General features: G+C 40.7%; 1 protein-coding gene across 5 annotated transcripts in view; it reads left to right on the top strand.

Annotated features, from left to right (window-relative positions):
• Positions 1 to 79: 79 nt before the first annotated feature.
• The window catches only part of LOC108749616 (ras-related and estrogen-regulated growth inhibitor-like), a 56129-nt gene continuing 45259 nt past the window's right edge, over positions 80 to 10949 (top strand). For 2 of the 5 annotated variants that reach the window (XR_001939381.1, XR_001939382.1), the window contains exons 1-2: positions 3669 to 5011; positions 10574 to 10630. Coding sequence is in view for 3 of the 5 variants with exons in the window: in XM_018488422.1 (XP_018343924.1) it covers positions 4951 to 5011; positions 10574 to 10630 (118 nt within the window). In the remaining 2 variants the exon portion in view is untranslated. Of the gene's footprint in view, positions 635 to 3668; positions 5012 to 10573; positions 10631 to 10949 lie in introns of those variants that run through there. The other 3 variants (XM_018488422.1, XM_018488421.1, XM_018488423.1) reach the window with 3 other exon arrangements.

The raw sequence follows: 10949 nt of genomic DNA, 5'->3' as shown, positions 1-10949 counted from the left end.
CGCCGCCGCCGCCGCAGTGCCGGTCCCGGTAAGCGAGCGCTCAGCACAGCCAAGTGCATATTAGACGAGGCGGTCGCGAACGCCGCGCATTCGCCGGCGAGCGCTCGCTCAGAGTGGAGAGTGCTGCGACTTGCGAGTTGTTGTGCCGCGTGTTTTTACTCTCTCTCTCACTCTCTCGCTCTCTCTCGCGTTCGTTCTCCCCACGTCAAGTGCCACGCTGTGCGGTGCGAACGTCCGAAATTCGCGAACGCGATATACTACTACTCCAGGAAATTACACATCTTGGAGTTCACGTTTTTTACGTGTTTTCAAGAATCACGTATTTCTCTCGGCAACAATCATTGTCGAACTTGTTAAGTGCGATCTCTGACCGCGTGAAGTTGTGAATGGAACACACGAATCCTCGAGTATCGATAACGTGTTCTTGAAATAATCGCGGAGTGGTGTTCGATGTATTAGAAGAGGTTAAGCTCTTTCAGTGCCGTTCTCGGATTTCTAAACATTTACCGCCGGGTTGACGTATCACGGCGATACCGAGCTGTGACCGGCGAGACTTAATCGATTTTTGATTGCCGAATTCTAACCGCCTAAGCTTCAATCGTAATTGTGCAAGTGTAACCTGTTAGGATATCAGGTAATTATTCTTCCTAGAAAAATGCATCAAGAGACTACGATTCGCCTTTGTTAGGGCTTAAAGGTCGTCAATTGATCTCGAAAGTTAATTATAAAAGTTAATTTCCTTATTAACACGCGTAACCGTGACTTAATTAATATCGGATATGCGCCGGCGTGCAATTCGCTGAAATATCTCAGTGGAACGCTCGGTAAGTGGAGAAATGTATTATTTAATCCACGGGTCATCGGCCTTCCTAGATGCGATTAACGCGACTCCCGCGATCGCTGTTAATCGACAGAATTAATTTATACATCAGGAACCTCGCGTACGTTAATTGAAATCGCTTGTGCATATATATTTCGACATGAATAACGCAATTATCGATTCTTCCAGCGTTGATTAATTCTCACCGTGATTAATTTTCTCACCGATTAATTCTTAACCGATTGTCGTTTTCGCTGCAGTACAGAAAAAAAAAAAAACTGACGACCGTATTTACTTACGATTTACTTGATTACAATTTTTGTCAACCGATTTGTCAAGGATCGAAGCAGATCGGTCGAATTTTCGAAAGACGCGCGAAAATAGTAATCGTCGTATGGCATATCGCACAAGAATTCTCCGAAGAAGATCGAGCCTGTTAAATAAACAAGTGGCGCATCTGCGCATCTAATATTTACACGTCGTAGACTTGCTACGTGCGAAGAAACCAATACCTTGGTCTCCGATTACGCTCCTCTATCGCGAGCAGCGAGTTGATTTCTCACTTACGCAGACGACTTGAGCGGAAACATTTGTGACACATGCCGAAATTTCAATAGATAGATAAAGACAAAAGGTGAAGGATCTAATCGTGCGATAATGCAAAATATTCCATCGGATCAATTACTCTGAGACTATATTCTTGGCCGTATCATTTTATTTAATAAATCTAATTTTTCTCCGTTTGACATTATTCGAGATGTAACACAAGGGATTTGATTAAATTGGATTTGATATATTTAAAAGTTAACTCGATTCAATTTGATTTCTTTCGAAGGGTGTGGAAGATAAGATAATCTTGCAAAAGCAATTTTTTTCTCAGCACGTAAGTTTTATTTTATAGTAGAGTACATTTTTGAAAATGTACTCATGGGTCGGGTGATTCTTATCGTATTATTGATGATTTTATATTTGTTGTCTCTTTGAAAACGCTGAATTAGTATTTGTTCAGAAATATACTATATCGCAATAAACGTTTATATCGGTTAAACATGTCGTAATCACGTATTTTGCCGAATCGTTCTTGCGTTTGCTGGATTTTTGAATGAAAATTTATTTATGACTCATTCATTCTTAACTTTACTTTGACCGCGTTTCTGTTATTAGTGTCCGCGTAACGAAAGTCTGTTATATTTATAATACAATGGATACGATTAAAAATTTGTCATTAAATAGATAATTAAGGTGGATAATTATAAAAGGTAGATAATTATTTCAAAAATTATATGATCTGAATTATATGATTTTATTTCAATCATATTTCATTTAATTTAGTACGTGTCGCAATTTACGGTCGTGCTTTGTTGTTCAACATTGTGACGTTCGTGATACGGTCACATTAAAAGAATTTCTCGTGAATAATATCGTAACGCGCCAATGAAAGATAATGAAAGTTTAATACGTGATACGGGACGCGTTATCTAATCTAGATATCATTTAAAGCGTAGTAGAAGCGAGAATTAGAGACGTGTAACGACTTGCGAATTTCAGTGCGCAAAAGATTGATTTTATCATCTTGCGTTATTATTTTTTTAATTCAATCTATCGATCAATCGCATTATGCGCCAATGCTTTTACGGAGCAAAGTTTCGTATAACGCTATTGTGATTAATCAATGAATTTAAAAACTTGCTTTATCTCTCGATTACATTTATATCATATTTTTCCATCGTTATATGTTTACCACCTCGTCACTGTGTTTCACCATTAAGTATTCCTCCGCTATGCTGATTGCTTTCTCGTTTTCCTCTCAGTTCGCTTTCCCGCTATACTATTTTTATTTATTTATCATATCAATTATCGCTCAGATATTTTATTCTAATTACGTAACGTAGACTATCCGGAGATATCTCGCCATACCGATGGAAATCGATTAAAAGTACCATAATTGCAAAATCGTAGATTTCAAGGAGTTATCTTTACAACAGTTTTCTGTCGCAAGAGTTTTTGCTTAACGTGGAGGCGGAGAAAGGAATGAAAATGCCTCGATATACTTTATCGCGCCAATTATCCTCCTGAAATGACTTAATCTTCCATTCGAAATTAAACCCGCCGCTCCTCTCGAAATATTCAAATTAGCTTGCGGTGTGCGGCAAAAAATAGAAGGGGGAGGGGGCGGGAAACAGCAAAACGAAAAGCTGCGGGGGATGAGTGCATCCTACTTTTCTCGCGGTCGTCTTCGCGCGTGAGCGACAAGCGTCGTCACGCGCGCGCACGTATCGGTATGCGTGCATGCGTGCGTGCGTGCGTGCCTGTCCTTTTTTCGTAATCGCCGACGTGTCGGCGGCGCCAAGCTAGAAGACGCGGAGGAAGGCCGACGACCCGTTATAAATGGAACCAGAGAGACGGCATTTCTTGAATCGCTGCTTGTGTTGTTATTCGCAGCGCAGCGTCGGCCGCCGCGGGACGAGCGAGACGACGAGCTGCGGACCAGGCTCGTTCAACGAAGCCACCCTTGCTTTTCGAAGGTGCGAAAAAGGAGGAGGCGACTCCGTAATTCTGAATCGTGCCCTGAATCGAGTTTGACGTTCGGTGCGGAGGATCCGGGAAGGAAGAACGGAAGAATTTAGGAGGAAATCTCGAAGGGCAAGCGCTTTCTTCATATTTTTCACGCGATAAAGAGACGCCGGAGTAAAATTAATTACGTAACGCTAAATAATGCGTTGACACTTGATGAGAAAAAAAAACAGAAAGAGAGAGAGAGAGAGAGCGAGAGAGAGAGAGAGAGCGAGAGAGAGAGAGAGAGCGAGAGAGAGAGAGAGAGCGAGAGAGAGAGAGAGAGCGAGAGAGAGAGAGAGAGCGGATCAGCTGAAATCGTTAGCGCTTGTAAAACTAAATATCGTAAGTGGTACTAGACGTTCGGATAGGAGACGAGCAAAGGGAACGATTTATTCGATTAATACGTACAATCGTTTAACAGTTGGAGAACAAAGATTTTACAGAAAATATTGTCCGAGAGACAGAGTCTCTCACCGGTGTGGGGAGAGAAAAGGACGAGAGGAAAACAAACAAAGCGCGACACGTGAAATTTGTCGTCTTCAAGGAGAAATCGTGATAAGATAACACTGCGGTCGTTGCTGCTAATAAACGTGCTCGACGAGAGGGTGGGGGGAGGGAGAGGGGGGCACATTGTGATTTCTTGACGAAGGACTTGCGATTGTAATCGCGGCTGTCATTCTGAGAAGAAAGGAGCTCGATCGCGCTCGACTCGGAGGAGCTCCGCGGTGAGTCGCAAGAGTTGCAAAAAGGAGGCTGTATTACTCAACACGCGGCTTTATCTCGAGGATCCCGCGCGAAGGAAGAATCGCGAGTTCGACATGCCAGACGGGGATTCGTAATCGCGGTTATATCAGGTCGTTCATCAGGTAGAAAACGACACACGGGACCAGTATCGGCTGCCTGTTCATCGATCGTCGCCACGGTTTCCTCCGAGTCGCCGGGAATTAGCAGGGAAGGTTCTAATTAATGCTACCATTAATAGCTCGATATCTAAGCAGTGACGACTTCAGCTGATGATTAATAGATAAAAGCCGATTAAATACCTGATCGTGGCAAAGAACGAGAGCGAGAGGAGGAGGGTCTTCGCTGTTTCTTTTCGAATTAATAATGTTCTTCTGCTTCAACACTGCGCCATAATTATCAATTCTCTATTCGTTCTACAGAATTCTGCCGATACGCTAGAGATTAAGATCCGCACGATTTCCCTCGCGATCTCTTTCTTTCTTTCCCTTTCGCGTGTAAACGAAAGAGAATTTAATGAAGTGCACGAGAGATTAATTAACGATCGATAATTATACCGCTACGAAATTGAGCAACGACGAGACTCGAGCAGATGATTGACTGACTTCGTTGTATCGATAATTAATTTCGTAAGTGTCGCGCGTGCTCGAGAAGGACATCCAGCCCTTTTTGTGGGCGCGAGTGAATGCCAGTGTTCTGGCCGAGGGCCGAGAATATGAGTCGCCGTAAATAAGTGACGGCGGTAAAGTGCAAAGTGATGTAATTGGTGCATTCGCTGCGGAGACAATGTGCGATGCCAAATCAGCCCGAATGACACTTGGCCCACGCAGCTGATGACAAACGTGAACAGGATCAAGGTGGTCGTCCTCGGCGGCCCCAGAGTCGGTAAATCAGGTGAATCTTTTTTTCTGAATCTTCTTTTCATTTTGCTTAAATAACAAAACAAAGGACTCTTTCTAAACAAAATAAATAAAAATAAATATCGGGCAAAGTAAGAGTCAACACATTTTTTTGAAAATTCACAAAAATGTATATTACAAATAACAGAGGTAAAAAATTACATAACGCAAAAAATTAGAATGTAAATTAAGAAATGATTAAAAGTTACAAGTTTCGGCTACCGGATTTAGCCCTCTTCAGACATTAATATAACGAAAATATCGTAGAACAAAAAACAAAAAAACAATTGTCGCAAAAGATCGCATATCGGGAACAATCACATATCGGGTGAGTCTTGATGTCGAATTAAACGTAGTTTTCGAACGGTTGAACAATCAAATGTATTAAAAATATCTTCGTAAAGTTCTAGTTGATAAAAAGATAATTTTCATTTTGCCTCATTCTTCGTGTAAAAATAATTTCACTTCTTCTCATCGGCACTAGTATCAAAATCGCAAAATAAAAAGATTTCTAATAAAGAAAAAAAAATCATTAACTCAACTGAATATTAATTCTGTTATATATATATAATTAACTAAATTAATTCTAATTATTAACACACAGTAAGTTAACTCTTCGTTTGCTATCTGAGTTTTATCCGGTTTAAGTTTTTTTTTTACTGTTGTAGGTTTGCAAAAAAGAACTTCCATTACTAACAAGATATTTTCAGTGCCCTCTTTTATTTCAGAGAAATTTAAGTGAAATTTCACTTGTGCCGAAAAAGATCTAGATTACGAACGAAGGATCAATTTAGTATAAAATTGATTGCAAGAGATTCCAATCAAATTGTGTGTGTGTGTGTGTGTGTGTGTGTGTGTGTGTGTGTGTGTGTGTGTGTGTCGCCATTGTTTTGTGATCTACGAAGAGAAAGGTTTTTTGCGCGCGAAATTAAATCGAACCGCGTTAAAACGGACAACGGAAAATGCATCTGCGGAAGCAATGTTGATTTCTTCGACGTGAACATGATTGGAACACATCGCGCTTCGGATACGATATCGTTTCGGTGACGAACGAAACGGCGAAAGAAGATGCGCGGATCGATTATGGCGCAATTTCGTGAAATATTGAATCACGTCGGAAGGACGTTCATTATGATGGACGATACTAATATCGCGTCGTCGTGCAGCGTGTAATTTCCGCGCGTTGTCTAATAGCGCACCGACGCAACGCATTGAATGAAAGTGCCGTTAAGATGGATACGCATAGTCCGTGGAATAATACGTTGCATTAGTTAACCCGACAGTCGCGCGACGCATACAAAGCGAGCAAAGCGAACGGGCGATAAGGCGGTTCGCCGACCTCGGAATAAATCCTATTAATAACCGCTAGGACCAGAGCCACCTTAATAAAGGCGCGCGCGCTCTTCGTTTTATTCCGATCTCGTCCGATCTCGTGCGTGGCTCTCCTCTTTCTTTGCTCACCAATTTTGCATCCTCGTATTATTAAGTTACCGGGTATCAACCGATCGTCTACGAAACCATCTCGTTGCCTACGCTCGGAGTAAAATTGTTTATTTTCCAATTGTTACAAGTTTTCCTCGTGCCGATTGAATATTTATATTTTTCAGCTGATATTTATCGGGTCTTATTTTATAAAGTCTCCATCTTCAGTCATATTTTATTATGCTAATACGGCTGTGTGATCGTTTCGTTGAGCACATCTTTGTGCTCAAGATGCATCTTGAACATAAGAACCGATTATGAATCTCAGAGCCACAAGAATAATTTCTATCTGAAAAAAATTCGAAGGGAATTTCATGTAAAATAAACATTTTTTTTTGGACACGGCTATCGTCGAGTTATTATATTTGAAACTGCATCTTTCTAACGCTGTTAATTACATATCTTTTTAAGATGTTGTCGTAATGTCGAATACTATAAATTCCTCAATCGTGAAATTTTCGAATAGAAAGTTGAGTTGCCTGATGGCATCGTCATATCTCGGAGCGTCACAAAGCGCCGTTTTTTCTGTCAGGATTATTGCATTTTTTTTTTCTTTCATTGCGTTAATTTAATTGCGCTTCGTTACTTCTGCATTCGCACGATCTTGATCGCTGTAAAACACGCGACAATGTCGTCTGTTCTACTTTTTTTGCGGCAAAAACGGGTGCATTCTCACGCGGCGGCGACGGGGCGGCGAGATGGGAAGAGGGATATCTCGACGGGAGCGAATCCTTAAAAGTCTCTTGTGAGACCCCGCTGAGTATAATAAGGACCTCCGTGGACGTTATCGGATATCATTCCGCGTAATCGAGAGAGGAGGGTGGATTGCCATGAAAAATCCCGCGCGGTTGCAGCAGCAGGTTGTCCAAGATCTGGACATTCGATACATCCGTTCTGTTGCCCGCGGTATTCGATTTTGAATTCCAAATTTATGCGGTAACATTTCTTCCTCCGCATTATCGCACCTTCGCCCGACACACTCTCCCGTGCGCGCGCAAAAATAACCGTAACTCTTCTATAACAAAGGAAACGAAAGTTTTGCTTGAAAATTCGAAATTTCATTGTTTATCACGTATTAATCTTTGTATTGAGCCACGCTACAGGAACACTTGGATATATCGTATCCAACCCAATTCAATCGCTTATAACTTTTATAAAAATTTACATAGTGTGAAGAATTCGTTTTCAATTGAAATGTCAGATATTAAGAAATATAACGGTAGCGAGCAAATGTATCTTTATTAATTTAAAAAAAAAGTTTGATCGACAAAAAGTTAAGCAATGGGAAAAGTATTGAAGAAATGAAAGGCGTTTAAGATAGTTAACTATGTAATAGGAGCTTAATTCTCGCAAAAATAGATACCAGCGTAAATTATAGCGTTTGAATTGGATATTTTCAAGTAAATTACAGAATCCTTCAACGACAAGTAGATTTCGCAAAAACTACTGACAGTGAGGCATCGTGAAAAGAATTATGGTCACGCGAGAAATGCAAGATTGTTATCTACAGCCATTTATCTGCGTTAACGCTTATTGAAGAGGCAATTGGAGGTCCGCTATCCAAGCCCAGACGTGTTCATAAATTCATTTGGTCTAAACGACTTGCTTTATTGCCGTGTCACAAGAAAAACGGCTACAGAATAGCAGCTCGTGGAAGTCCACGCTCCAACGGATTTCTTTTCTGCGAGATATCAATTTGACACTTTTATTACCTTTTTAATATATTTTAAATATAGAACGTTCTCCATTATATGATCAAATTACAATTTAATTTTTCATTTTTAAAAAAATCATATATCCCGTTATTTTTTTTTAAAGAAAAGTGTCTTCCAAGCAAATATTATTGTACGCTAGTTTTCTTCCTTTTCCTAGTGTAGATAAATGAATACATTTTTTATCGTATATAAAATTGTTATTAGTGAGTATTTTTATTCTAATTTTTAAATTGTTATTGTTAAAAATTGTGTTTGAACTGTTTGGAGAGCAACTAAAAAAATTATGTACAGAAAATTTCATACTTTCCATACGAAATATAAAATTAACATGCCAAGAGCAGAAATTTGTTTCAACAAAAGATAGTGTTGAATGTTTGGGGTAGAAAATTTCAATGAGACAAGAGGATGCACTTCTTGGTTGATCAACGCGCCGCACCATCCCGATCTTTTTTTTGTCACATGTCTTCGTCTCATTCCTTCTCTCTCTCTCTCTCTCTCTCTCTCTCTCTCTCTCTCTCATTCAAAGCGATCGTGGCCGTAATTACTACTTTCTTACGTCCACCAAGCGGCTTATCCTCCAACGATCTATCTATAGAACCCCGCGCTGGCAACCATCGCACGTCGGCGAATGGCACCGCGAATGGTTGCGTTTTGCTCGTACTGTTGCATCTTCCACATTACACACAATTCTCCGCAGGTGACTTAATCGGCTTCTCTCTTCTTATTCTTCTTCTTCTCATTCTTTTCTTCCTATTCGTTCTTCTACCTGGTCTCCGCCTTTCTCTTTTTCTTTCCTTAATTTCCGTAATCACTTGCGCGCTATCGGTTAAAATATTATCCCTTCGAAGATTTTCAAAAATTTCATTTAATAGTGCCATTGTGTCGTCGACCTATTGTTTTCGATTTTTTTAACTTTACGTTGAAATATTTTTGTTATATATAATACAGCAATAATTTTGCATTCTGCACGAGCTATTAATTATTTCTTATCATTTATAAGATGGTTGTGTTGGGCCCACTATATTGTCGGCATTCCCAAGTTGATTCTACGAAAGATAAGAATTTTCTTATAAACACTTTGTGTCTGGCACGAGTGTCAGGTTTCCCTCGCGTTTGGATTTGAGTGCAATGAAGAGCGTGCTTTCATCAGACCCGGGCGCTTGGCACAGATTACTCTTGGAACTATTAGGCGTTACGAGCAACATTCTCGTGTCCACATCAATTACTTCGGTTCGCGCGGCCTGTATAAGATTACGCGTGACATCGCCTCCATTTGATGACAGTCATCTCCAAATGGCTGAATAAGTCTTCACTCGATTACCGAACTGCTTGGTATACGATATAATAATCCGCCGATGTCTTTATACTGATGACTATCGAAAGTACAGTTTTTCTAAAATCTCTTATTTTTTAAATTAGTTATATACATATGTTTAAATGCAAAATGCTAATTGATGTAGCAACTTTATCGTCAGTCTTTTATTGTACCAATAATTTGGTTTTCATGCATGAAATAAAAACGGAAGTACCAAGTACGCGAATTTCTTTCCCATCGATGTATTTATCTATTGAACATTTAATTTTTTTCACAATAAAACGCAATATAAAATACTTGCGCAATTGGTACCCTGTATAATTATAATTGATATCTTTTAATAAATTGGAGTTCTCTTCTCTCTGAAAGGATCAGTTGAGGGATCAGTTCTTGCCGGTCCATCGACTTTCTGCAAGCGTACGTTGAATCGCCGTTGAAAATAAATCGTCGTCCAGCTGCACGGAAATATTTCGAAGATATGCACTCGTATCTCTCATCTCAGCAAATAGCTCACGAATGAAGTTCTATATTCTGTTCCTTGCTCGTGTTCCTTTACCTCTCCTCTCCTCATTTTCCATTCGTGATACTTCCTCTCCCCTCCCGTCGTCGCCTCCTGTCGTTGGGCTGAACTCGACGATAGATTTATAAACAGCGTATATCTACGAGTACAGAACGAGTATGAATCTATGTACTCTGTTACGATAAGTCTTGCGAGGTTTGAACGACGACGACGACGACGATGCCAGGAACGTCGTCAATATGTTGAATCTTAAGCCGCCTTTCGCGCCGCAACGAAACGGAATTTATGACGCAAGAAATTTATCGGCAACCCACGAGGAAAACTCGTTCCCCCCTCACGGAATATTTATGGTTTCTTTATTAACATTGAAAATAAGTTAATGGCGTTTCAACACCGTCCAGCTGGAGAACGAAAATACGTCTTCTTACATTATTACTTGTAATTACGATTCCACCGACTCGCTACAATTATTCGCGAGTATCGTTTTTGAAGTTAATCAATTTCTTTTTCCTCTTTCTGTTGCAGCGGTGGTTGTGCGGTACTTGACGAGGCGATACATCGGCGAGTACAGCTCGACCAGTGGTAAGTGTTTCTTCATTATCCTCCGCCCCGCCCCCTCCCCCAACTCCTCCCCTGCCCCTTTTTTTCTCTCCTCGAGATAATTGCCATTGCGAAGCGTGAATTGATCGCGCTCGTTCGTTGCTAATTTCGAGACGTCGTATTCTCTGGATAAATGTCCAGTTCGTATCTAAGTTCCTTTCACGTCGGCTTGCCTATCGAGCTTATCTCCTGGGCGAGTCTCCGCGCCGCGGTACGCTCACCCCGTGCAGTACAAAACGCGAATCTAAATCTTGATCGTGGTGGTGCGCCTCCGCGCGTGTTTCAGCGGGGGAGGGAGGGG

Source organism: Trachymyrmex septentrionalis, unplaced genomic scaffold (genome assembly GCF_001594115.1).
Source record: "Trachymyrmex septentrionalis isolate Tsep2-gDNA-1 unplaced genomic scaffold, Tsep1.0 scaffold305, whole genome shotgun sequence".
In the NCBI taxonomy this organism is placed as follows: Eukaryota; Metazoa; Arthropoda; class Insecta; order Hymenoptera; family Formicidae; genus Trachymyrmex; species Trachymyrmex septentrionalis.
The sequence above is the reverse complement of the archived record's forward strand: the minus strand, read 5'-3'. Positions and strand labels throughout refer to the sequence as shown.